This window comes from Colletotrichum acutatum (genome assembly GCF_030867785.1).
Source record: "Colletotrichum acutatum strain CBS 112980 chromosome Unknown BDZ83scaffold_14, whole genome shotgun sequence".
Lineage (NCBI taxonomy): Eukaryota > Fungi > Ascomycota > Sordariomycetes > Glomerellales > Glomerellaceae > Colletotrichum > Colletotrichum acutatum.
Window position 1 is genome coordinate 366,880 of NW_026849008.1, and position 25,604 is coordinate 392,483.

Below are 25,604 nucleotides of genomic sequence, written 5' to 3' on the forward strand. Positions count from 1 at the left end.
GTTTTTCTAGCGGGATAACCCAGGCATCACAGCTTCACATTGGCTCCGGAAGCACATTCCGGACCGTTCAGGCCGACATAGCGCCGTATCGGAAAGGCAGTCAGGGAGTTCCTCTCTTTGTAAGACGGACGTAACACATGCTTTCAACCAAGACCGGGGAGGGGCTCCGAACTTTACACCAGAATCGAACGTTGACATGAGAAGCTTATCAGCCGATGATGTGTTCTGCATGTGAAATGTTTCTCGAGACAGTTCCGTTTTGTAGATTTAATGTACCCAAAATAGGGCGACTACGATTGGCCGAGCCCTCCCAAAAAACCCAAATCGCTTCCAATGCCTGCCAAGGTAGCAGAAAACAGAGGCCAGACAACCAAATGACGCCGTTAGAAACGCAGGAAGAAAACGCCATCGCGCCGATTACAGCCTCGTTCAACGATTTTTACAGACACCACACTTCCCAGCCCGCACTAATGCAGGAAACAGCGACCAAAAAACTCCCAACAATACGAACCATAGTGTTTTTGAAACCGCAGGGGCGTCATGCCGAGTAACTCGGCGGATTCGGGTCCGCGTACACCATGGTCGCTTTGAGGAAAATGAGCACCTCATACGCCGCCTTTGCAATGTCGAGCCCCTTTTTCTTCCACTCGGACTCGTACCACAGGTTCTGCAGCATATTGTCCGCGACGAGCGTGACGATGAAGCGCACGTGGTGGTCCTCGGCCGTCCACGCGCTCTTGTCCGGGCGGTAGACGCAGAATTTCGCCTTGCGGCCGTTGAGCGCCTCCCGCGCCGCCTGGGCCGTGCGGATTTTCTCCGGCTCCGGCACGGCGCTGGGGCCGGGCGGTAGGCCGTCGGTGGGGCCCGCGGCGGCGACGTCGGCGATGGCGCGGGAGAGGAAGTCTGCGTTGAACTCGTTCCAGGGTCCGCGGACAAAGTTGCTGTCGAGCCAGTCGTGGAACTTTGTGGCGTCTTTGAAGGGGAGGAGCTCGAGGAGGAGGCGCTCGTGCTGGAGGGATACGCGGGAGGAGGAGGAGGCCGGCGGGTTGCGAGCAAGAGCCGGTGTCCGGGCCGGCGATGTGGGCATGGCGGCGACGGTTTCGACGGCGGTGGGTTTGGGGACCATGCGGGGCGTTGGGGGAGGGGAATCGAGGCGCTGGTAGGGGAGTTTTGTGATGGGTGAGGTGGATTGCGTTGTGTGTCTGCGTGGACGTGGGATGCACATTGGAAGAAGACGAAATGCACCTGGCGGGCACCAAGGAACACAAAGTTAAAGAGGCAGACAAGTCGACTAAGGGTTGGGAAACTTGCAAGCGACTTAATCGTAGACTGTGGCTGTACAGAGAGTCTGCCTGACCAAGCTCGGGATGGACAATATCACATATATGTCTCTCTTCCAGCCCTACGATATCTGGGCCGCTCTGCACCGAATATGCCTCGCATCAAGGGTCTTTTGTTTTGACGTCAATACGAACCCCTGCCGTCTCGTCTTACGAATTGCTGCCTGAGGGGATTTCTTTGATATGAATGCACGCTACATCAGAAGCATGTTGAAGTTGTTTCTTTGGACTTTTGGAGGGGTTTGCCTCTAGGCAACAGAGCTGAAATGCAGCGTCGGCGAATCAGGAGTGTCTGTCAGCCGCGCTGCTCACGGCGCTTACGCGGCCGTGAGTGAGCCAAGCAGTGAGATGGGCAGCACTCGTCTGACCATTTGCATCAGATCAAGCCCGGATTAGGAGGGACGGTTCTGAGCACCGGATTTGTAGTAGAGCATGCACGCCGGGTTTGAGTGCAGATGCATTGGAGTTGGAAATGGAGGTTTAGGCTGCAGCAATTCTTCGACCATCTGCTTTGTGCCTTGGCATGGATCTTTCTTGTAAGACTATGAGAGAGCGAGTATAACACTGGCCATTGTAAGTGAGATGATGTATGATGGGCGTTTAGTTTTCTAAGACCTGCTACAAGGAGATCTACCTGACTATAGCAATCAGCTAGTGTAAAGAGGTGTAAATAATTTCCGCCAACAAACTCATCATACAGTGCCACGAGTGCCTAGCTAGTCTCGTCCAAGGCTAAACTCATCGAATGTAGATTTCTTCTTGTGCTAACAGACTTCTTTCGAGTAACGGTACTCAGGACTGAACTCGGTGCCATATTCAAATGAGCAACAACTACACTGTTTTTCAGATCGCGAAGGTAAGGTACCTTAGCCATCGCTCAAAACAGGGGAATGATGAATGCGCCTGTAACATTACCTAGTCAAGTGGATGGCATATCGACTGGTCCATGTAGAACAAGAGACCCTCTGAATCAATACAGGATGTTCAACATGCCTTATATCATTGATTGGCGACTTGGCAGGATGATATAGCCCTCAAAAAGGGGCCGATCCGCGGTTCGAACGCGGGACTCTTGCAGATAATCCAACGAATCCAAAGCAAGGATCTTACCACTTGACCAATCGGCCTGGCTGTTGATGTCTTCTAGATGGAATAGTTTCAATTGAAATCGGCATAATATTGAATGAGTTGTGGTTGGGATGAGGTTGAAGACGTGAGGTGAAAGGCTGGGTGCGGGCGGTGTTGAGTCACCCGGCAAGCGAGCGTGGAAGGACCTCACCTAAACACACGACGGGGAAAGACGGTAACGAGGTCTCAAGGTTATTTTCTGACAGAAAACCCCACTTGATCTATTTCATTTCAGGAAAGTAAAGCTACCAAGTCAACTGTTGGGAGGAGAAGACGTCCTTGCTACGCAAATGGTCGTAGCCTTCCCTGTTTGTGTCGCAAAGACGAGATTAAGGTTCTTTCCAGTTAAAATAATACTGGTCGTGGTTATCGGGCCGCGTTTGCAAGAACTCAGTCAGACGAGGAAGGCGATGTTGACTTGTGCTTGACAATAAATTTTGACACACGAGGGCAGTTGGGAAGTAACGCCAGCCAACACCTTCTATAAACATGATTCATATTGGTTGGTAGCATGATTCTCTGATGTTGACATGACGAGAGAATTTCGTACGTGTTTTCTAACTTGTCGTCCTCCATCAACCTTGGCCCCCCTTCTCCAGACGCGAATGTGCCTCAAAAGCGTTGTCTGGCGACGCAGCTTCCTATTTGAGGGAATCCTGTTAGTCTTTGCATCCAAGATGGTCTGTAACAGCGCTGACTTTTTTCTTTGAGAGACTTGCGGCTGCTTCCTATTCTCTCCAATCCATCACCCACCTCTCCTTCGCACCACCTAGACGACAGCCATGCGAGAACTCCCTCCTCTGCAGCTCGACGGCATCGAAGCTGAGATGGATAATGACAACACGCGACCCGACACTTCGAAGAGCTCAGACGAGCCTAACCAGTCTTCTTTTCGGCCTCGCTCGAAGAAGCAGAACCAACATCGGGTCAGATATCGCTTCTTGACTCCCTCTGAATGGGCCATTGTTGCTCATGGAATCGGCGGCGTCAAGGATACTGAAGGACACATTGCCCTTCATCCTTCCTGTTGGTACTATCCGCCCAAAGGGATCCCGAACGGACTGTACCGAGATGTCATCTGGCATCGGACCAAGTATTTCTACATGTACCATGGCATGAGCTCCATTCGATGGGTTGCCTACATTCTTCAGATCATTCTAGGAGCGATCCTCACCGCAATCGGTTCCATGTCTTTCAAGAACGGCACTCCCATCACCATAATTGCGGCTACGAACACTATCAATGCTGGAATACTCGCACTTTTGCACAACAGCGGACTGCCCGACCGTTACCGCTCCGACCAGGCGGAATTCGATGAGGTCGAAGACCACCTCAAACAGGTCCTCGACACTGGCATTGTCCCGGAGACCATGTCTGTTGATCAGGCTCTCATCCATTGCTTCAGTCTCTACCACGAGGCTAAGAAGACCGTAGCGGCAAATATTCCGGCGACATACACCCCCAGCTCGGTTCTCGGAGCTGGCCAGCAGGTTGGTGAGCCGCAGAAATCCACCGTCACAGGTCCAACGACACCAAACGCAGCTAGCGGCGTCATTGCAACCAGACTTTCAGTGGCATCACCAAAGACGAGTGAGGCACAGGCCATTGAGGAGAAATGAAGAAGCCTCGTTGATCAAGGAATGAGAAAAAGTTAATTGGAGGTCTGCATTACCATCCATGACTCATCGAGGTATGGAAGGAGAATGAGGTATGCGGTGCCTGGTACAGTTGTGGCATGACTTTGGCAGTAGTAGATGATAGGACCACCTGTGTTTGATCGGAATGGTAATGGAACGAACGAGGGAGAACGTGCATTCTTAGACTCAGTCGCACTTGCATCGAGTTATGTTGTCTGAGGTGGCGAGAGGTAGACTCTTGGAGCAACACCATGGATTAAGATATAACGATGCCAAGCTGAAACATTCGAATAGATGAATACATGTGCTACATGCCCTCCAAGCCTTCCTTGGCCAGGATGCTGATATCTTACACTACAAAGAAATGCTTCTCGTACATGCTCTTATTTCAACGCACTGCTCTCTTGCGTATCGGGATCATCCCCAGTTGATGCCGAGGAACCTGACGCCTTTCTTTCCAGAACCGGTCGCCGTGTCTGCGTTCTCGAGGTAGTGTCGCTGGTGCCCTCTGACATCAACGTAGAGGTACTTGTATTCAAACTCGCCAGAGATGGGCGTCTTGATCATGTGCAGGTAAACCACGCCTCTGTTGAGTGGCCCCTCGACATGGAAGTGCATCAGCATATGCTCATGACCTCTCGAATCCGTGTTGATAGTAGAGCTATTCCAGTTAGATTTATTCAATTCTTGTCATGGGAGGAGCGACATACGCAATCGGACGAGCTCGTCGCCACTTGTTATACGTTTCCTCGCCATGACAAACAATCTTCTTCGAATCTCCCAGCATTTCGATGCACTTCTGATCAGCCTTGATCTTGTCGACGACTCGGTTAAAGACAGCAGTTTTGCTGTCCGGAGAGAAGACATCCGTCCACAAAACATACGCAACTCCGCCCTATTAAACCACCTCCATCGTTAGCTACTAGTTGCCGCGGGGTAGAAGTCATTTGACTTGCCGTCACTGCGATACCAGCCAGAATCAGCCCAAAGTTGAAGGTCTGTTGAGTCGCCCTCGCTGCCTTTTCTCCCCCAGAAAGCTGCGACCAAGGAACCGAACCATTGTCGTTGAATGGCGTGACCTTCTTCCGTTTCGAGCTAGTTGTCGAGGCGGTTGTTCCGAGACCATACTGCGTCGCATAGCTTCGCTGGAGTAGCAGAGGTCGTAGTCGGGGTGCAAGGCCCAATCTTGCAGTTGCGCGGATCGCATTCGAACAGGTAGTCGTCTTCATCATGGTGGTTCGACGTCAGCCATCGTACAACCGCAGCAAGCAGGGTACGGTAGTGGTCGAAAAGAGCTCGGCAGTCGAAAGTTGGAGCTCCCCATGTAGCTGGTCTGGGCGAGCTCTGCAAAAGCCTCTTGACCGCCCTTGGCAGAATCCCGATGGCCAGCCCACTGTGGGGGGATTGGTCTAGCCCATTTAGGCCTAGCGTTCTGGCTACATGCCACTTCACCCAAGGGCGGCGACTGCCTCCTGAACTTTTGGACACGAAATTCAGATAACTCCGCTCCCTGCTTCGCTCTTGCTTGCGCATCATTTCTGTACCCGCAACCTGCACCCTCTTTCGCTCCCTTTGATATCACGGCCTTCGCAACCGGTTGCGCTTTCAACTCCAGGACCAGAAGCACACAACTGAACTGTTGCAAATACCGTCACGATGGCTGCACTCGCTTCCAAGCAGCAGTCGCTCAAAATCTTTGAGAAATTGAAGACTAAGCCTGCGAACAAGGTACGCCCAACACCCTGCACCCCTTTCTGCCCAAAGTTTGTTATGTTGTGCAGTGTTGATTGACTTGCGCACACCACAGATCTGCTTCGATTGCGGCGCCAAATACCCGACATGGACCTCAGTCCCCTTTGGCATCTACCTCTGCCTCGACTGCTCGTCTAACCACCGAAACCTCGGTGTCCATATCTCCTTCGTCCGATCCACCAATCTCGACCGTACGTTCACCCGACCACTGTCCATCTTTCCCTCCCTTGGCTGACCTCTACGATAGAATGGCAGTGGGATCAGCTGCGTGTGATGAAGGTTGGTGGCAATGAGTCAGCTACCAAGTTCTTCCAGCAGAATGGAGGTACTGCTGCCCTCAACAGCAAGGACCCCAAGACCAAGTACCAGTCCAGCGCTGCCACCAAGTACAAGGACGAGCTGAAGCGCCGCGCGGCGAGAGACGCTCAAGAGTGCGTATACAAATTGTCACTCTTGAATGTCAGATAAGCTGACAAGACAGATACCCCGGCGAGGTTGTCATCACCGACGCTACCGACGCCGATACCTCTACTCCCGCTGGCGAGCCTGACGATGATTTCTTCTCTTCCTGGGATAAGCCCTCCATCAAGAAGCCTACGCCCCCGATTTCTCGCACTTCAACTCCTCCGACCGTCGGCCGAACCGCCTCCCCCTTCCTCAACGCCAACAACGGTGCCGGCAAGGATATTGCACGATCCTCCTCGCCCCTGTCCAAAACGGAAGGCGACAACAAGCCCACTACCGGCCGCGTAACCACCTCTGCTGCCCTGCGCAAGACTACGGCCTCCACCGGACCCCGTAAGGCCAACATCTTGGGAGCCAAGAAGGCCCCCAAGCTTGGAGTCAAGAAGGTCACGGCTGATATCATCGACTTCGACGAGGCTGAGAAGAAGGCCAAGGAAGAGGCGGAGCGCATCGAGAAGCTGGGCTATGACCCCGAGGCTGAGGAGGAGAAGAAGGCTGCCAAGGTGGATGCTGTCGCGGCTCCTACCCCCGCTGCCCCTTCGGGTGGATACGGATCATCCAGCCATACCCGTCAAAAGTCTGACGCCGAGATGGAGCGTTTGGGCATGGGTGTTCGCAAGTTGGGCTTCGGCATGGTTGGTGGAGCCAAGGGTGCCGCCGCAGCGCCCAAGAAGGCTGGAACTGGTGGCTTCGGCTCCGTTGGCCCCATCAAGGCTAAGACTGAGGGTAAGGAAATCGCTTTCCTAAAACGTGAATGCGCAACTGACAGCAATGCAGATGAGAGTGAGAACTACGCACGCAGCAAGTTTGGCGCCCAGAAGGGTATCTCCTCTGACGAGTTCTTCGGCAAGGGCTCCTTTGACCCCAACCAACAGGCCGAGGCGAAGACTCGTCTGCAAGGTTTCGAGGGCGCGACCTCCATCTCGTCGAACGCATACTTTGGTCGCCCCGAGGATGAGCCGCAAGAGGAATACGGGGACCTCGAGGGCGCCGCCAAGGACTTCATTCGTAGATTCGGTATTACCGCTGGCGACGACTTGGAGAACCTTGGCCAACTGGCCGGCGAGGCCAGCCAGAAGCTGCAGGGTGCTATCCGCGCCTACCTCGGAAGCTGAGCGGTTCGATACGACACAACAGCAACGTCACTGGAAACGACAGCATCGAAATTTGGAATTTCACTTTGCCATTGAGATATAGAAAGCGGCCATATCCCAAGGTTCCCTCTCACTGTTTAGAGGGACGAACGCCATACGCCAGGGGAGTCGGAAGGTATGAAAGCAGAACGTTGGACAACGGCAGGTGGACGCGGGAAAAAGGATACCTTGTGTGCTTTTTTTGCAACGGCCTAACCTACTTTATCGAGTGAACCTGGGGGTCGATCGGTCACTGTGGGGTCTCGAAGTTGAGAAGGGGGAAAAAGACGCATGCTGAGGACTTTTGAGATTTGATTGCATCCCGGCATACGAGGCGTACAGACAGAGCCGGCGACGGGGGAGAGGATTGACACTTTGCTTGGTTGGTTTGGGTCTAATACATAGGTATGAAATGAATAGAATTGAGCTCCATCATCATGTTCTTGAACGTTGTCCGGCTTCTCTCGTCTTGGCACTAGGCACAGGGATCGTGATTGTCGTTGTGTCTGCAGCTGAGTACAGGTGTGGAGAGAAAGCATGTGAAGTATCCACTCCGCGCGCCTATCCGTGCCTTCCTTACCTTCGCCTTCCAGGGTCCATCGTATTCATGCGTGACTGGGGCCGAAAACTCTACAAAACTTGAGCGCAAGAGAGTGCGAGAACACGTTGCGACTTTGGGGTCAGCCGTTCTAGTCACGTCCCATTTTCTAACTGGCCACTTGTCAGAGAAAAAATTCAATCAGACCTCGAGCACAGACGGGAGGTTCTCTGGATCGGGAATTGGGGAATCGTTCTTTTCTACTTCCCCAGAAATTGGGAAAGCTACAAAATCATCACAGGAAAATAGTTCGAATGAATCGTGTGGACTTGGATGAAGAGAAATTGGTAGGTCATTTCGTGATATGCTAGCAATCATCCATCTCAGGGTCATCTCAAATATACAAAACAAGAGCCTCATAACTCCAGGCCCCGGGGAGACGCCAGGCATAGGCTTCCCCTGGCGCCCGCCCAAATATGCGACCAACTTTAAAAAAAAAAAAGAACACTACGCTTTTAAACAATTTACAACTTGGCGATCATCTTGTTGCCCTTCTGGAGCCATGCAACGGCGTCGTTTACAAACTCGTCCATGACTGCCTTGGCGGGCTTCTTCTCGTTACACACAGCCGCGGCCTTGCCCATGAGGAAGGGGCGGAACTGATCGAGGGCATCGTCAATGTCGACCTCGGCGGCGTTGTCGTCGCTGCCGCTCTCACCGCTGCCCTCACCGTCGCCCGAGTTCATGAGCTTCTCGAGGTCAGCCTCGTAGGGAATGACACCCTTGGCAGTGAGCTCCTTGATCTCCTGCTGGCGCTCCGTCTCCCAGTTCTCAATGTACGGGTTCTTGCGTACACGAAGGGGACGACCGGTGAAGATGAGGGTCTTGATGTTGTCGTCGTGGCCAGCGGTCCGGACGGCCTCCTTGTGGGCCTCGGGGGCACCGGCCTCATCAGTGAGAATGAAACGGGTTCCAACCCAGACGGCACCGGCACCCATCATGAGGGCAGCGGCCAGAAGCTGACCGTTGTGGATACCACCGGCGGCGATGACCTGAACGGGGCCCTTGAGGAGAGGGCTCTTGGTGTTCTTGCAGAGGTCGACAACGGCAGGGATGAGGACGGTGGTGGGGACGTCACCGGTGTGACCGCCACCCTCACCACCCTGAGCGCAGATGATGTCGACACCGAGGTCGAGGCACTTCTGGACGTGCTTGGGGTGTCCGATCATGTTCATGTAGACGATGCCGGCAGCATGGAGTCTGTCGACGACGTGCTTGGGGGGGACACCGACAGCAGAGACGAAGAGCTTGGCGCCCGACTCGATGATGATGTCAACGAGCTGGTCGAGCTTGCCCTTGGTGTAATCGTAGCTGAAGCACGAGTAATTAGCCTCGGTTAAAAGTTGTAGATGCGGCACATGCGCGATCTCCCGTCTCTCTAGAAGAGGTGTGGAATTGGGTGGTTCGATGCTTACTTGGTCTTTCTGGCGCTGCCACCGACTTGGGGAAGAAGCAGGTCAACACCGAAGGGGGCGTTCTTGTCAACCAGGTATTCCTTGAGCTCTGCGATCTGCTCCTTCAGCATGTCCGGGGTGTAGCCGACACCACCAATGACACCGAGACCACCGGCGTTGGTGACAGCAGCAGCCAACTTGGGGCCGGCAGCAACGTTCATGCCGGCAAGCAGGATCGGGTGCTTGATCTTGAAAAGATCGGTGATGGGAGTGCGAATTTGCTCTGTATCGCGGGAACGTGTCAGCAGTGGCTCTGGGGCGACCACTCTGTCGCATGTGACAGTCAAGGTCCAGATAGCGAGATAGGTTACTTACGAGGCGACGCCATTGTGCCTGTGTTACTGGATGTGATAAATGCTAAAAAGATCTGGGTATATCGGGTTGTGGAGCTGTACAGACGAAGAAGTTTGGCTTCGGAAAAGAAGTAGTAGATGAAGGAGAAAGCAGGTAAATCCTTTGGAAGAGATGAGATCTGGCAATCGGCGGTTTAAAGGGTTCTGGTGGTAGTAGCGCTCGGCATCAAAGGCACTTTTGGTTTCTGGGGAAGAAGGGGCGGAGTAGCGTTGCCATGCGCCCCTGCTGGGAGTCCTGGACCGAGGTTCGCCTGTGACCTCAGCAGCTAAGCCTGTTTGGGAACAGCGGGTCAGTCCAGCAGGGTGGATCTGGGGAACCTCAGAGATGCCGAGGGTCACTTCCAGCCTCCAGCCTCCAGAAGCGGGACAATTTCACAAGGGCACAAGGCAACTACAGTAGGTATGGAGTACATAATCAAGGAAAAGCATAAGTCGTTTATGCATCCCTCCCTCCCCCCAAAATGATTGATTCATCGATCGGACTCGGACCGGTGACCTCGGTCTGAGCTTTCCATGTTCACATTTACTGTGAAAATGGAGTCGTTTTACAAGGCCTCGTGGGGACTAAAGTAGAGACATGTTTGACGTTCACCCTCTCTCCCTCCCTCCAACCTTCGGACACGGTTGTTTCTTCCCATCTTGACAGCGCACAGCGAATGCGACGGGCAAATTGGACAGCTGTGCTCACTGCTTGAGTCTGACAGCGGGCCTAAGCACCGAGTCAACCATGCGCTTTTATCCGTTCCAGAACGTTTGGAAATGAGCCCGTAAACTCTCTCTCTTGGCTCGAATCATGTCATGATCTAACCATCTTCCAACCTCGTTGCAACCACAAGCGGGCACTTCGGACTTTGGTTCTCTGAAAGCATGGACGAGTGTCTGCACCTCTTTATCAATCTGGTATCCTAGACGACGGTCCCCGTCTTCCTTACCCAGAATAGCTTACCTTGCCTTAGGTCAGCCCATTCTACGGATACTTCCTGCACTGGCACCTGGTTCCCAGTCCAACCCCTCCAAAGCCACTTTACGCGCTTTTTCACGTCTTACCTAATCACTGGATCGCAAAGGGACCACCACGGTGCATATCCAACCCTCATTGGCTGCAAGAAAAGATTCTCTCCTTCTTAGTGACCCTCAACACACAAGAGACACACAAACCCATTGGATATTACCTTACTGGACTGTGGGCTTTTTGCCGTTGGCCTCCTTTTCTCCCTTCCGTCGTGATGAAACCCCCAAACCCCCTCCGTCACCAACCCTCCCTCTTTTCACGAGCTTGCGCCCTAGCACGGAGCAACCATGCGCGTCGCCAGCCCCTAACGCCGCGACTTGTCCGGTTCCAGCCCACGACGGCATCACCAGCAGCTGCAGCAACATCCTGCATAACCTCCTGCTCCTTCTCCTCGCGCACGTTCTGCACTTCTTCGCCACGAGGTAGTCCCTCCTCCTCCTCCTCCAACCCTGCCACCGCACTACTCACCTGCTCCCGCCCCCGGCCAGCAGCAACCATGCCCTCCCGCCGGACCCCGTCGCCGGTCATGTCCACCGGCGCTGCCCAGACCCGGTCGGCCTGTGGATGCGCCTGCAGCGGCGGTGGTGGATGCGGTAGCGGCGCCGCCAAACCTAAAGGCCCGAGCACGGCCTACATCGCTCTCGGCAGCAACCTCGGCGACCGCGTTGCCTGGATCGAGCAGGCCTGCGCCGAGATGGATCGTCGCGGCATCAAGGTGAAGCGCACCAGCAGCTTGTGGGAGACGGAGCCCATGTATGTGTTAGATCAGGATAGGTTCGTCAATGGAGTCTGTGAGGTTAGTGACACTCATTCTTTGAACTCTCTCCTTCACTCTGTCTCCGTTCATGAGCTCAGGGTTTGATGTATGATATTCATGCACTTCTTGGAAGCATATCTATGCCAGTTAAGGTTTTTGACTGATCGGATGACATACAGGTCGAGACTGAACTCGAACCTTTGGCTCTTCTCGACGAACTTCAGGACATTGAGCGCACCCTGGGCCGTAAGAAGCTGATTGACAAGGGCCCCCGCAACATTGACCTCGACATTCTCATGTATGGTGATGAGAAGATTGAGCATCCTCGTCTCAACGTGCCTCACATTAGCATTCCCGAGAGAGAATTTGTCCTGCGACCTCTGGCTGAGTCCGTCCTATCTCATCCGTCCTCTCACATGACATGGCAACTAACACCCTCATCTCAGACTCATTCCTGAAAAGCCTCTCTACGCATCCAACCCTTGGAAACTCACCCTGGACTACCTCAACGAGCTTCCCCCCTCAGCGGCGCCCCTCTCACCACTCACCCCCATCTCCGTCTCTCACCCTCCCCTCGCCGCCCTCACGTCCAGCCGCCAAACCCACGTCATGGCCATCATCAACGCCACTCCCGACTCCTTCTCCGACGGCGGCGTCCACAACGCCCAAAACCTCGTCGCGACCCTCAAATCCTTCGCCGCCGCCGGTGTCACCATCGTCGACGTGGGCGGCTGCTCCACCGCCCCGGGACGCCCCGAGGTCCCCGCCGACGAGGAGCTCGCCCGCGTCCTCCCCGTCATAAAGCTCGTCCGCGCCCTCCCCGAACTCGCCCACCTTGCCGTCAGCATCGACACCTATCGCGCCTCCGTCGCCGAGGCCGCCGTCGCCGCGGGCGCGGACATCATCAACGACGTCTCCGCGGGCCAGCTCGACCCCGCCATGATCCCCTACATGGCGCGCAGCAACCGCACCGTCTGCCTCATGCACATGCGCGGCACCCCCGCGACGATGAACTCGCTGACGGACTACCCGGACGGCCTGATCCCCACCATCGCCCGCGAGCTTCTCGAGCGCGTCGCCGAGGCCGAGGCCGCGGGCGTGCGACGGTGGCGCATCGTTCTCGATCCTGGGCTGGGCTTCGCCAAGACGGGGCCGCAGAACCTCGAGATTTTGCGCCACATGGACGAGCTGCGTTCGTGGCCGGGCCTGGAGGGGTTCCCCTGGCTGGTCGGGTCTAGCCGGAAGAGCTTCGTTGGCAAGTTCACTGGTGTGTCGAAGCCTCAGGAGCGAATTTGGGGCACGGCGGCCACGGTCGTCTCGGCTGTCCAGGGCGGGGCGGACATTGTCAGAGTTCACGATGCCGTTGAGATGTGCCAGATTGTCAAGATGGCGGATGCCATCTACAGACACTGAGCGACTTGATTTACTTGAGAATAGAAGGGTAATAGAATAGAATATGTATAACAAATAGGTATCAGCGATGAGTATAGACTTCCTGTATGATAGGACGGCAACAAAAGCTTTGGTTTCACGATCCAACTTCCTCGATTTCTCCTCCAGTGGAGCGTTGACTGAACAAACCACCTTGGTTCACAGAGAAGGCTACGGATTCTTCCTGGACTATCTCGACCATCGTTGAAGTAACAATCAACAGCGACACTCTACTCAAATGGACTCCAAGGATTTGTGTGTACGCCCAAAACAGCCTGACTCATCACCAGTACTCCTCCCTCGTACCAAGCTCACTGCTCTTATAGATAGCATCCAACATACGATGCCTAATCAAAGCAATCTCAAAGTCCGGCGCCTCCCCAGGCGCCGCCCCCGCGAACGCCTCCCACGCCTTGCCAGTATTATCCGAAAACCCCTTCACCTCGTCCACCTCAACAACCTCCAGCGCAGCACCCGTCTCAGCCTTGACAAACTTGATCGTCGGCGGGAACCCCTGGATATTTTCCATCGGACCCTCAATCAGAATCGTCCCCTTTGTCCCCGTAATCTCCCAAAAGAAATTCTTGTCGCCCACCTGGCTCATGCCGCCCTGGCAAACCGCCGTCGCCACCCCGCCGCCGGGAAGTCTGCCCACCACAGAGAGGTGATCGTGCGCCGTCTTCTCAATCTCACCCTTGGCCTTCCCTTCGCCGTCGGTGACGACCACTCTTGGCCGGTTATTCGCCAACGTAGCCTGAACCCCCCTCAACTCCCCCAACACAAAACACAGCGCGTCCAGCGCGTGGCCCGCCGAGATGGACACTAGGTTCGCGCCATTCTCGATATCGGCACCGTACACCGCCGCCTCGGGCATCGTGGCCCCGAACCAGGGGCTCGTGAACAGCATCGTCGTCTGTAAGATCTCCCCCAATGCCCCGCGCTCCACGAGCTCTTTCGCCTTGAGAGTAGCGGGGTCTTGACGCCCTTGTAACCCCACCAAGGTCCTGACTCCCTTTTCTTTAGCCAGGGACGTCAGGCGCTCTGCCTCGATGCTGTTCCGCGCCAGGGGCCACTCGCAGAAGACGGCGCTTTTCCCGGCGCGGATGGCGGCTTCGACGGCTGCGGCGTGGAGATGGACTTTTATGGTTACGGCGACGAGGTCGACGTCTGGGTCGGAGACGAGGGCGTTGATGTCGCCGTAGGCTTTGGTTTCTTGCGCTTGCGGAAGGTTGTGGAGACGAATTGCTTTCTGGGCTGTTTCTTTGGAGCTGTTTTGGAGGGCTGCGAAATTGTAGTGTTTGGAGTTGGTCAAGTAGGGGAGGTGGGCGGCGACGGCCCAGGACCATTCGCTATCCTCGTTGTTAGTATCTGTGAGTTTCAAAGGAATGAGAAGCGTGACTGCTAAGGTACGTACGGTCGGGAGGATAGGCCGATGAAGCCGACGTTGGTCACTTGAGGGGCCATTTTGGATGATGAGATGTTGTTGAAGTGATTGGGATGCTTGAGTAGGATACTGGTTGGATTGAATGAGCTAAAGAGAAAAGCGCCTTGAGGCGATTCATCTTGGCACATATATACTGCATTCTGAGATGTGTGTCACGATCTTTACATTCATCGCGAGATTCTCCATTCTCGTCTTCGCGGATTTCTTAAGCTAACAACCATTGATCAACGTTACCGTTATGCAGTATATGCTAGTGGGTAAATTTGTCATCTTAGATTGGTGGTTTAGACCGTTGAGCTCCGTATGAGCTTTGTCAAAAAGCTTAAATAAAAGCCCGCCAACTCATCCGCCATCTCGATTTCAGTTCAAAGCGGAATCGGTTCGATTGCAGTTGTATCCCAGAGAGGCAAATTCTGTCTGGCTGAAATGAAAATTGTCATTGCGTTATGAAGAAAATTTCCATACCCGGGGGTGGGCAACATGTTTGTCGTGGTCCAATTAGTCATTCGTTATTCGAAACTTGAGAGACCATAACGCAATACTTGCACCGACTTGGGCGATGTCAGCTTCAGATCGGAAACAGGTGGCTTTGTGCGATAAGTCCGGAATGACGGGCATGTCCCATTTGATGCAAGGCAAGTTGAACCAACTGCTAGGCAGGGATTTCGAGCAGGGCGATGGATCTTATCACGTTATCTGTAGACAGGCGAACGACAGAAAGTTTCTAATCGGTGCACAAAAAAGACTGACGTAGAACTCAAATGTCTCGCAGAATGTCCCGAAGATACCAGGTGGTTGAAGGCAACATATGACTTAGAAATGCTGTTCAGTGTCTAGCATACGTTGACTTTACAAAGGTATCGATGCGGATCTCAAACCCTAGATAGTAGGGTATTGCTTCGTCGGAGGCGATCGAGATAGAAGATCTTGGAGCCTGGGAGAGCTTTACGGTGCGAGGAAATATCTCTGTGGGCCAATAGGAATACTAAGTATCATACCCCTTGAGAGATGAAGGCATCTGGTTTCTGAGCCTTTAGGAAGGAGAGTTATATAAACCCGTGCGTTATTTGATGCTGTGGGAGAAAGACCGTTAACACTGCGAATATGTCAGTAAACAAAAATGAGCTGGCATAACTACTCAACAGCACAGACAAAAGAGTTCAACCCCCCCCCCCCCCCCGGGGGAATTGCTGAACTGGGGGCTACATCTCTGACGCTCATGCTGGGATTCGAACTCGGGTACTCGTATGCGCTGAGCCTGTAGTCGAGTAGGCTGGTTGGTGTGTAGATTGATTGTTGACCATGAACCATTCCACTACCCACGCCACAGTTTGACCTGACCCCCGACCTAGAGGGCACCTGCTGTGCTGGTGACAGTAATGGGGTTGAGGGGGTATATGAGGCCTTCCGCGTAGGCGATCTGGCTGAGTATTCCGTAAGTATTCCACATGAGATCTTCTTTCCTCTACATGAGCATTTCAAGCGAAAATGCTTGCGCCCAATTGGAACACACCAATAGAGCGCTTGAAGTGATATTGCGAGATGGGTGGCAGTGACTAGAGATTCTCAGCAATCGCCCAGCCCCTTGACCCAGCCTGAGTAAGAATGACATGGAATGCTATGCTGATCTGTTAGACTGTTCTCTGGGTGTATTAATGACAGAGATTGCTCACATCACAGGAATAGAGGTCACTTTTCAACTCGAGTATTTGGTTTGGATGTAGTGTATTAGTGGTTATGTGATTGTTTTACACTACTATTCCAGTATTGTTTATCCCATGTGTCGCGTCGAACTTTTCCTGTCAACGCCGCAGACTGTTTGTTTGCCTACCCACAAGAAAGAGATACTGGCCATGCACGACTTCATTTTGCTGAAACCGAACTGATGTGTATGGTATCGCCCACCAAGGCTCGAGGACATCCTATTACTGTCCCCCTCAAAGTAGAGAGACTACCCATACACAATTCCACAACGCCGAAAGCCTAAGCCAGTATGCCAGGGTATCTTAACTCCCAAGGTCCTTAGACCTCAATGTCCTTTTCACATCCCCCAAGTCTCCGAAGGCAGCAAGAGTCATGTGCTCCATTGTCAGCCCGAGAAGGCGCCAGTTCGCCAAGGTTCCTTCCCCATAACCCAACACCTCTCCCACGCTGCAAGAGACACGAGCTCCATTGTTCAGCCTGAGGTATGTGTGTATGTGTGTGTGTGCGTGTGCGTGTGTGCCCTTTAACGGAAGCCTAGCTGCTCCACATCCTTGCACTCGGCGGCGCCATAGTCGTTGTGGGTAGCCTCGTACCAGGCCGACTGGACCATGCCGGCGTTGCAGAAGGTGGAGGCGACGAAGTGCCAGATCAGTTCGCCCTTGTCGGTACCCGCGCGGCAGGAAGCGTCCGAAGCGGCGGCGCAGCCAGGGAAGCGTCTGAGGTTGTGCCAGAGATCGCCGCAGACCTTGGGGGCGTCGTCGACTCCCGAGTAGGCCTTGAGCGAGTAGGCGTGGAGGACGCGACGTTTCAGCTGCTGGTGCTGGCAGAGGGCGCCCCCGTGCTGGATGAAGTCGTCGACTGAGGAGTCGGGGGCCTCGGGGGTTGCGATGTCTGTGTTGTTGACCTTGCCGTCGCCCTCTTTGATGGTGGGGATGCCTGCGTTGGTCTTGTCGTCGCCATCTTTGGTGATGGGGACGTTTGTGTCGACCTTGCCGTCGCCCTCTTTGGTGATGGGGATGACTGGTTTGGCCTTGGGGCGATACTGTTGAGGGACGACCTTGTCTGTGTTGATCACACCAGCACCCTCTGGGATGAAGGCCTTGTCTTTGTCGCTGGCGCCAACATACTTAACGAGGTTGGGGGTGCCTGTACCGACGACATCGTTGTCTCGGTGGGCATTGCCAGTAGGAGCGCCGTGAGCGCCGAAGAAGACGGTGGCAGCGAGAGCGATGAGGGAAGTAGAGAACTGCATCTTGACGACTGAAGTTGGTTTGCTTATGTGTGTAGTTGGGTTGTAAGTTGGTTGGGTAGTTGTATGTAAGTGGTTGGATTGACTTCTTGACAAGATGCAGTTATGAGAGTGGTATGTAAGATGGATGGAAGATGGATAGGGAAAAGGGATCAGAAGGGAGAGAAGGCCGTATCTTATAGATTCCTGGAAGATCGAGGCCGTCACGGTGCTTGCTTTCACGATTCTTTTCTGATTCTTCGTACCCTAATGTGCTCAACCTGGTGGTATTGATAGATGCCAAAAGAGGCTTATTTCACCGTGTGAGCATGTTCCTGGACGGCCCGTTGCGCCAAAACTTCGGCATCAAGGTGAGAACCATGGACTCGGTTTGAAATAAACACGGCTGCTGGAAACCTTGACAGGAGGTTTGCCGTCGCTGCGGGTGTGTATGTCAACCTTGAGGATACGGTGCAAAGGGGGCCTTTCTCCGATCTCTATTGAAGTCCATAGGCGGTAGGCGTACGAGTTCAACGATGATCTCCACAAGGTTAAAGAGGTGTCTGATCCAGGCTGCTGGCTAGCCTGAAAAGAACTGGCTGAGCATAGAGGTATGAGCAGCAGGGAAGCTTGAGCCATAGCAGTTGAGGGTACACAATTTCAGAGAAATCAAGAGAACTAACGTTGGCTATCTCCTTGTGCAAAAAGAACTTTCTGGAAGCGGATTGTAATGAGCCACGCAATCATCCATAATCCCCTCGCCATTTAGAATATGCTTGGTAGAGTAGGTAAACAGGTAGATTGATACACCGCACCTCCAGACTTGGAGAACGGACAGCTTCATCTATGACTTGGTCCAGAGAGTTCACCATGATACATTTGAAAGCAGTGAGCATGAAACGGGTTCACAATGGACGCAGCTCTGGTGACGTAGACACAAGCAGGTTGTCGCACAGCCATTTACCGAACAGCAGGCTTGATCATGTTAAGGCTTCAGTTCTCTCCGTTTGAACGTTAGCATCACAAGCAGTTTCCAACTCAGAAACTCCATCTGTAATACTCAGGAGGCGACTTTGCCTACCAATCTCCCGTTGTTCCCGACAATTGTGACTTGCAAAACAAGCACAAATATTATCTTTTCCCCTCCATTGGTGTCTGGTGAGATCTTTTCTTCCTTTGCTGAATTGAGAGCCATGAAGAATTGCAAGTTGTGATCTGTTCAAATAGCCAGGCTGGATATCTAGAAGGTGGGCGGTTCATGTATGTCATTCTAGCCACTCTACCTAGTTCTAGTTTGCATTGGGAGCAGCAATCCACAGCAATTACGATATTGACGCTACCGTTAGATTTCTGAGTATCGTTTTAACGACAAGTACCGTGAGAGTAGAAGTCTATGGAGGCAGTAATTAATCCATTCGCTCTAAACCTTTCCACCATCGTTCCTAAGCTATTCTGCGAAAGCCACAACTCGCTGCCAAGCCTGACAGGAAGAGGACAAGCCCTAACATCGGCCGATTAATTCCCACATCTCGCTGAAGTACCACTCCTTTATCTTCGTAAGAAGTATTGATACGGAACGTAACGAGTGAAGGAAGTAGTTCGGTGAAGGGTGTTGGTAAGAAGCGACATGGCAGAGTACTCGGCCATCTCCAAGGAAACAGAGCTTGCTTATCTCAGAAGACATAGCATCATGCAGACCCATAGGCGGTCTTCTCAGGTAAGAGTCGGAACTATTGACGCGTGGTCTGCGGTGGACGCACCTCTAGCCATGGTGGTCTCGATTGCGGCCCCGGATTCCGTGGGGAGTGGGTCTGCCCAGCGCCGGGAAAGACACGGGAGACGCCCGGCTGGCCACCCGACCCTGCCACCGCCTTCTCGAGACCCTTCAGGGGACAGGACCGAAGTCGCAGAGACAAACGGATCAGGACAGCATCATGTCCAAGTGCAATAACTCGGTGGGCGTGTCTGTTCCTATTCACATGCCTTTTGGTGATGTCACAGGGTCTCGTTACCAGTCAAAGGACTGCGCTGGGCACCTGCTGAAGGTTAGGACCTTATTCCAATCCACGCCTGTCGTCTAGCTGGATAGCCGCAATGAGGCTTTCAAGAATGAATGGCTAGCATACAATTTTATGTCGCGGCTTCGTATCGTTGAGGTAGGAACAGGAGGAGTTTGGAAGCCAGATAAGCCCCCCATTAGCCCTGGCCTGATAAGTGAAACAACTGGTGCCCCTGACAGACGTCCCCTCAACCACAAGGCTGGGAAGGACTTTTTTACTTTTTTATCTAGAACTCGGTTTCCACTCCATTATCAAACGACAAAACTCACAATTAAAACGAGCATGACTTTATCAATATCTGACAGACTTTTCTACGTCTCTATTTTGTTCTGCTACGGAAGAATAAGAGGGGGGGGAGCAGGGGAACGGAATTATTCAGCCAGCGCTGCTTGTTTCAGCAACGGCCCCTTGAACGCCACGAACCCGGCGTTGACACGATCCTGCGACGGCAGATCCGTTTCGACTTTTTTGTTCTTGTCCCTGTAACGTTAACCCCCCCCCCCCCAATGGAAGGAGTAAAAATGCCAGACGCACGGCACGGCGCGAATTGGCCGTGAGTACGGATACGGATTACTCCTGTCATCGAAAAACAAGCCAAAACACCACAACATACAATCGCCAAAAAAAAAAAAAAGATTTGAGATCTTTCATCTGAACTTCGGCGTGGCGTGCGCGAGTTCATCCCCTCCCCTCACCGAAGTACAGAATTTAGAAGAAATTTCAAATTAATAGAGCCAAAATCATGAAATCATCCAATATCGCCGTATGGCTATCAATCGCAGCCGGCGCGCTCGCATGCGACGGCGGGCACGACGACATCAGCGCCCTTGACACCGGGCTGGCAGCGACAGACAGCAATGACGCGCAGCAGCAGCTTCGGGATCGCATGTGCGCCTCGAGCCCGTTGACTGTTGCATCGCTGCAGAGCATTATTACGAAAAACGACACATCTCAGTACGGCGTCCTTGACACGGCAGACGAATCCCATGTTGACGAGGGCGTCGTACCTGATGGACTGGGTGACTCGGAAGAGGCGCGGATTCGTTATGGAACGAGTAGGTCTTCTTCTCATCTCACATCACCACATACCTCTCATCTCGCCTTACCTTACCTCACCTCATCAACAATTCATCACAACATAAACTCACCTCATCTCACTCACACTCACTCACTCACTAACTCAACCCCCAGATCTCAAATCACCGTCAGGCCTCTGGCAAGTCCGCCCCTCCCCAGGGAAAGGCCTCGGCATCTTCGCCATCGCCCCCATCCCCCGCGGCACCGTAATCATAGACGAACGCCCCCTCTTCACAATTAACCCGGGCGCTCTCACCCCAGGCCAAGGCTTCGCCTTCGCCGCCATCGCAACCCTTGTCGACCAAGCCTTTGCCCAACTCGACGCCTCCAGCCGCACAGCCTACCTCTCCTGCCCGGCGCACCGCGACCCGGGGGGCGCAGACGCCGGCATCAGCCGGGAAGCCCTCATCTTCCGCACAAACGGCTTCACCATGTCCTCTGGCGAGATTGGCATCTTCCCGCACATTGCCAAACTCAACCACGCGTGCCGTCCCAACGCGGGGTCCGCCTCGGTCGGCGGGCGGAGGGTGATTTGGGCGGGGCGGGATATCGCGCCGGGCGAGGAGGTGACGATTACTTACGCGCCGCTGGTGCAGGACACGGACAGCAGGCGGGCGAGGCTTGCGCAGTGGGGGTTCACATGTGACTGCGCCGCGTGCGAGGCGCGGGACGATGACGATAAGAGGATCGAGATGAAGAGGCTGATGGGGATTATTGAGCGGGAACTCGGGAGCGATGCGTTTGGCGGGGACGTGTTGCCCGACGCGGAGCGACTCGTGAAGCTTGTTGAGGAGGTTGGGTTGGTGGATTACCTGGGTAAAGCGTATAAATATGCTTCGTATGCGGCGTCGAGGTCGGGCAAGTTTGGGGCGGCGAGGAAGTGGGCGAGGAAGGAGTTGAAGATTCATGAGATTGCCGATGAGGAGTCGGAGTATGCGAGGGAGACGAGGGCGTTTTTGGCGTCGCTTCCGTTGTTGTGAAGGGACGGTTTGTGTGGGACAGCTTACGAGATTTCCATCAATGGTTGCCGGCTCATGTCTCTCGGAGCCGAGTCAAGGTCGGCACAGAGAAGGGGTTTGCGAGTCGGTCCAGTCCCCGCCGTTGAGTCACCCCGGCCGGTTGTGACGCGGCCCGAAACCTCAACCGGGGGAGGGAAGGGAGAAGTGCGGACCACTCCGCAGACTTGGCTATCCGTACCTTACGGATACCGCTCTCTCCTCCTTTTGGGGGGAGTGGAACCCCCGCAGATCCGACCGGGCGTCTCAAAGGGCTCCGTCCAGTGTTCGGCGTGAGTCACTTTGTGCGGAGGGGTGGTTGCGAACACCAACGCAAGCTGGCAAGCCAGACCAGCTCACCTGGACAGCGACTCCAACTGAAAGTCCGAGGTGAAGGTGGGTGGGGTACGTATCGCGCAGTTCCTCTGCAGGGAAGAAGTACAACGCCACCAAGCTGGAAGGGCCAGACGAACTTAACCTCCCGTGCCATGCTAATTCAATCTGCGAGGTACTTGGGAAGCAGATGCGAGGACAAGCACCGTAATAAGTCTTGGCACAGGCCAGAGACCTAAACAAGAACCAAATATAATGTGAAGAATACCCCAAGCACCTCAAAATCGAGGCACGGCATCGAATTCAATCATCTTTGTTCAGCAGGTTTCGCTTTGATTCTCCATCCCTTCGTGATCATTCCCTTGAGTTCAATAGACATCCAACTGGAAGAAAGTCGGAGCGATGACGTCGATAGCGTCCGAGTCCGTGGCCACGATCCTCTGCACCAGCAAACAGACGCGCTTCAACATTCAGACAGCAGATTATCGAGAAGTAATTTTTCTCAATCATTTACCCCATAGTAAACGCGCAGACCAGCTGACAAAAAGTCACCATCCCACAGCTGGACATTGATGGCCTCAACATCACCGTGGCTTCGGCTCGTAGATCCGGTGGTGGTAGTGGTGCCAAGGGCAAGTCCAAAGCCCGGAGCGAGGGGACCGAGATCCTGGTCGATGCCAAGCTGCGTCTGAAGGCCGGCCAACGATACGCCCTCGTCGGAAGAAATGGTTCAGGCAAATCGAGTGAGTCCACCGAAAGAGACTACGAGAGCAACTTAGGCACTTCAATCATTGACCCAACCTTGAAGCACTCCTGAGAGCAATCGCCGAGAAGCTGATCCCCGGTATACCCGAGGCGACTCGGATATCTCTTCTCCAGCAAACCAGTATCAGTGATACCGACTCGGACGTGCGCCCCGAAGACAACGACTCAACTATTACTCCTAGCCCAGCGGACGGCTCCATCCAGAGCAGCCGCACTGTGTTGGAGCACGTTATCGAACAAGCGACTGCGCGGTCGGATGTTGAACAGGATATCAGAGGTTTGCCTGATATAGCCTTCGCATCTTCCCATTGACTTGGAACTAATATTCGTAGCTTTGTCCGATGGCATCAATAGTACAGACTCCATCGGCCCCGTACGCGCACTTCGCGCTCTCCGTCATGAGAGAAACCAAAAGCACCTCTTCCAAGTCGACAAGAATGCAAGGCTGCGTAGCGGAGACCGCGGCCTGGCAGCACGTAAGGCCTTGAAGGCCTTTGAGAAAAAAGTAGCCGAGTCTCAGTCATTGTATGTTTGTTGGCTCCTGTGATATCCAGTTCCGTGGGTGACACTGACCAAAAAGCCAGGGTCAATCAGCAGCAAGATGAGATATCGGCCGAAACCATCAAGACTGAGACGCAGGAGGCATTAGACATGCTCGCAGATCTCCAACTGCAAGTCGAGCCGTCCAAAGTAGCCGAGAAGGAATCTAAAGCCAAGCGCATCCTGACAGGCCTGGGGTTCTCCGAGGCATACATGTCAAAATCCGTCACCAGCCTATCTGGCGGGTGGCGGATGCGGACCGCGCTCTGCATATCACTGCTCCAGGAGACTGACATCCTCATCCTGGATGAGCCGACAAACTTCCTTGATCTACTTGGCATCATCTGGCTTCAGCGGTATCTGGGATCCCTCCAAGACACGGATGACGCCCCTACGCTCATCCTCGTGTCGCACGACAGAGACTTCATCACCATTTGTAGTGATCTCCTTATCCTGAAGGAAAAGGGGTTGACGTACTTCCACGGTGACCTCCCCACATACGAGGCGTCGCAGTCGGAGCGGAAACTCTGGTTGACAAAGATGAAGGATGCTCAAGACAAGCAAAAGGCTCATATCCAGCAGAGCATCTCCAACAACATCAAGGCAGGCAAGGCCAATGACGACCAGAACAAGCTACGGCAGGCCAAATCCCGCCAAAAGAAGCTCGACGATCGATGGGGCCTTACGGTCAGTGCCAAAGGTGGCCGCTTCGAGCTGAACCGCGACCTAGTTGGCTTTCACTTGACAGCCCGCGAGGAAATAGACGTCCCCCAAGACGAACGGCCAGTAAGCTTCGTCTTGCCGGAACCTCTAGATCTACGATTTCCAGGGCCTCTTATATCGGTAGAGAATGCAACATTCCGTTATCCGACTAGGGGCAAGACGAAGCTGGCCGCACCAACAGTGTTGCAGGATATAAACCTGTCTGTTCACATGGGTGACCGAATTGGCATCCTCGGGTTGAATGGTGCCGGGAAGTCGACTTTGGTCAAACTTCTCGTCGACGAGACGAAGCCCACGTCAGGAACAGTGACAACACACCCGCGGCTGAAGCTGGGATATTACTCGCAACATGCGGTCGATACTCTGCAAGAAAAGGGCCAAGGCGATCCTTCATTGACGGCGTTGTCGATGCTCATGGAGGAAGTAGCCGGGGAACTGGATGAGGGACAAGTCCGTGGCGTTCTGGGCAGTCTCGGCCTGCCTGGTCGCATTGCTTCCGATGTACCTCTTGGGAAGCTGTCAGGAGGGCAGCTTGTGCGATGCGAGCTCGCACGTCTTTTATGGCAGAGACCTCACTGTCTTATTCTTGATGAAGTCACCACTCATCTCGACTACGAGACTGTAACTGCTATGCGTGAAGCACTCAGAGACTGGGAGGGCGCAGTAGTGCTCGTCAGTCACGATCGGTGGTTCATGCGCGGAGCAGTTGAGGGTCTTATCGAGGACTCTGACAGCGAAGATGATGAAGATGAAAGAGGGGTACCCAGACGACGGCTTGTGTACAAGTTGAGACAAGGGAACATGACGCGCCTAAAGAGCGGCGTGACCGAATTCGAGCAGAGCGTTGCGAAGAGGGTGACGAAGCTGCTAAATCTGTAGAGAGTGTACACTGCCCAGGCCCACCAAGGCTTGGCCGAAATCTAGGACGGTGCCCAAAGTCCCAGCTACTCAGGAAATTGCAATGAAATATGATTGCGCAGGAACATGGCGCATTGGCACCAAATACCAATACACTGGGAACCTGTATCCAAGGCAAAAGAGTACTGGACCGGTCAATTGGTCTGGCGAGTCAGGCCTGATCCGCCCGGTATACGTGTAGTTCGTCGTATATGTGGGGGTTCCGGAATCCGCGCGTCGAGTAGGTACAATTACCCACTGTCTCGATCCAGTTCAAGTTTCTTTAGCCTCGTTCGCATGAAGCACCAGGCTTTCCGATCTGACGATGCTGAAAGCCGAAGACTCGACGAGTCTTACAAGCAGTCCGACCGCAATAGAACACTTTTGAAGACTTTTGAAAAGTGTTCAAAGATGAGGCCGTTGCGTATCACAGCGTCAAACGCACAGGCCATCAAAGGTACAAAGTTTTTGCTAGAGAGCCAATACAGAACAGCGCTATTTTCGGAGATGTTGGTCGATTGAATGCCGCTGCGCCGGCCCGTCCAGTCGGGTAGGGATAGCGGCCGCGGCGAAATTGGGGCGTTGCCTCAACGTCAGCTCTCGACTATTTCTCATCAAAGAAGGATTCTTCCGCTGCCTCAGCTGTCAAAAGGGTTTGAAGTGAGGCCCGTCCTCACTCGACTGACAAAGAAGGCTAGGTTCAGCGGGACAAGCCAAGCAGGCCAAGGGCTTTGCTGGGAAACTCGACATGGATGCGAGTTCGTCAGAAAAAGCGTGG

General features: G+C 53.8%; 10 protein-coding genes and 1 non-coding gene across 11 annotated transcripts; 5 read left to right on the top strand and 6 right to left on the bottom strand.

The window, feature by feature from the left end:
- Nucleotides 1–538: 538 nt before the first annotated feature.
- Nucleotides 539–1,126, bottom strand: BDZ83DRAFT_748745 (uncharacterized protein; the record flags this gene model as incomplete). The annotated part of the gene is made up of 1 exon (XM_060513661.1): nucleotides 539–1,126. One exon carries the CDS (start codon nucleotides 1,124–1,126, stop codon nucleotides 539–541), a length of 588 nt encoding a protein of 195 aa, XP_060369004.1.
- A 1,256-nt stretch (nucleotides 1,127–2,382) lies between these two features.
- On the bottom strand, nucleotides 2,383–2,467 carry BDZ83DRAFT_t60. Its single transcript has one exon. It is a non-coding gene; the product is annotated as a tRNA-Pro (tRNA).
- Nucleotides 2,468–3,250: 783 nt separating this feature from the next.
- Nucleotides 3,251–4,087, top strand: BDZ83DRAFT_569345 (uncharacterized protein; the record flags this gene model as incomplete). The annotated part of the gene is made up of 1 exon (XM_060504181.1): nucleotides 3,251–4,087. The coding sequence occupies one exon, from the start codon at nucleotides 3,251–3,253 to the stop codon at nucleotides 4,085–4,087; it is 837 nt and encodes a 278-aa protein (XP_060369005.1).
- Nucleotides 4,088–4,522: 435 nt separating this feature from the next.
- On the bottom strand, nucleotides 4,523–5,337 carry BDZ83DRAFT_716706 (TIM21-domain-containing protein; the record flags this gene model as incomplete). Its single annotated transcript, XM_060511872.1, has 3 exons — nucleotides 4,523–4,766; nucleotides 4,816–5,000; nucleotides 5,062–5,337. The coding sequence occupies 3 exons, from the start codon at nucleotides 5,335–5,337 to the stop codon at nucleotides 4,523–4,525; spliced, it is 705 nt and encodes a 234-aa protein (XP_060369006.1).
- A 213-nt stretch (nucleotides 5,338–5,550) lies between these two features.
- BDZ83DRAFT_607587 (uncharacterized protein) lies at nucleotides 5,551–7,903 on the top strand. Its single transcript, XM_060507435.1, has 5 exons — nucleotides 5,551–5,833; nucleotides 5,913–6,048; nucleotides 6,105–6,288; nucleotides 6,339–7,048; nucleotides 7,100–7,903. The coding sequence occupies exons 1-5, from the start codon at nucleotides 5,762–5,764 to the stop codon at nucleotides 7,435–7,437; spliced, it is 1,440 nt and encodes a 479-aa protein (XP_060369007.1). The 5' UTR covers nucleotides 5,551–5,761; the 3' UTR covers nucleotides 7,438–7,903.
- A 614-nt stretch (nucleotides 7,904–8,517) lies between these two features.
- Nucleotides 8,518–9,835, bottom strand: BDZ83DRAFT_748749 (2-nitropropane dioxygenase; the record flags this gene model as incomplete). Its single annotated transcript, XM_060513662.1, has 3 exons — nucleotides 8,518–9,364; nucleotides 9,469–9,730; nucleotides 9,823–9,835. 3 exons carry the CDS (start codon nucleotides 9,833–9,835, stop codon nucleotides 8,518–8,520), a joined length of 1,122 nt encoding a protein of 373 aa, XP_060369008.1.
- A 1,563-nt stretch (nucleotides 9,836–11,398) lies between these two features.
- On the top strand, nucleotides 11,399–13,042 carry BDZ83DRAFT_569351 (dihydropteroate synthase; the record flags this gene model as incomplete). Its single annotated transcript, XM_060504182.1, has 3 exons — nucleotides 11,399–11,668; nucleotides 11,809–12,017; nucleotides 12,076–13,042. 3 exons carry the CDS (start codon nucleotides 11,399–11,401, stop codon nucleotides 13,040–13,042), a joined length of 1,446 nt encoding a protein of 481 aa, XP_060369009.1.
- Nucleotides 13,043–13,343: 301 nt separating this feature from the next.
- Nucleotides 13,344–14,524, bottom strand: BDZ83DRAFT_569448 (NAD-binding Rossmann fold oxidoreductase family protein; the record flags this gene model as incomplete). Its single annotated transcript, XM_060504197.1, has 2 exons — nucleotides 13,344–14,409; nucleotides 14,475–14,524. The coding sequence occupies 2 exons, from the start codon at nucleotides 14,522–14,524 to the stop codon at nucleotides 13,344–13,346; spliced, it is 1,116 nt and encodes a 371-aa protein (XP_060369010.1).
- Nucleotides 14,525–16,731: 2,207 nt separating this feature from the next.
- On the bottom strand, nucleotides 16,732–17,647 carry BDZ83DRAFT_789315 (uncharacterized protein; the record flags this gene model as incomplete). The annotated part of the gene is made up of 1 exon (XM_060515694.1): nucleotides 16,732–17,647. The coding sequence occupies exon 1, from the start codon at nucleotides 17,458–17,460 to the stop codon at nucleotides 16,732–16,734; it is 729 nt and encodes a 242-aa protein (XP_060369011.1). The 5' UTR covers nucleotides 17,461–17,647.
- A 2,463-nt stretch (nucleotides 17,648–20,110) lies between these two features.
- BDZ83DRAFT_88991 (SET domain-containing protein 5) lies at nucleotides 20,111–21,710 on the top strand. The gene is made up of 2 exons (XM_060515977.1): nucleotides 20,111–20,551; nucleotides 20,688–21,710. The coding sequence occupies exons 1-2, from the start codon at nucleotides 20,239–20,241 to the stop codon at nucleotides 21,551–21,553; spliced, it is 1,179 nt and encodes a 392-aa protein (XP_060369012.1). The 5' UTR covers nucleotides 20,111–20,238; the 3' UTR covers nucleotides 21,554–21,710.
- A 593-nt stretch (nucleotides 21,711–22,303) lies between these two features.
- On the top strand, nucleotides 22,304–24,808 carry BDZ83DRAFT_569590 (ABC transporter; the record flags this gene model as incomplete). Its single annotated transcript, XM_060504212.1, has 5 exons — nucleotides 22,304–22,393; nucleotides 22,464–22,644; nucleotides 22,710–22,943; nucleotides 22,999–23,191; nucleotides 23,251–24,808. 5 exons carry the CDS (start codon nucleotides 22,304–22,306, stop codon nucleotides 24,806–24,808), a joined length of 2,256 nt encoding a protein of 751 aa, XP_060369013.1.
- Between the last annotated feature and the right edge of the window lie 796 nt (nucleotides 24,809–25,604).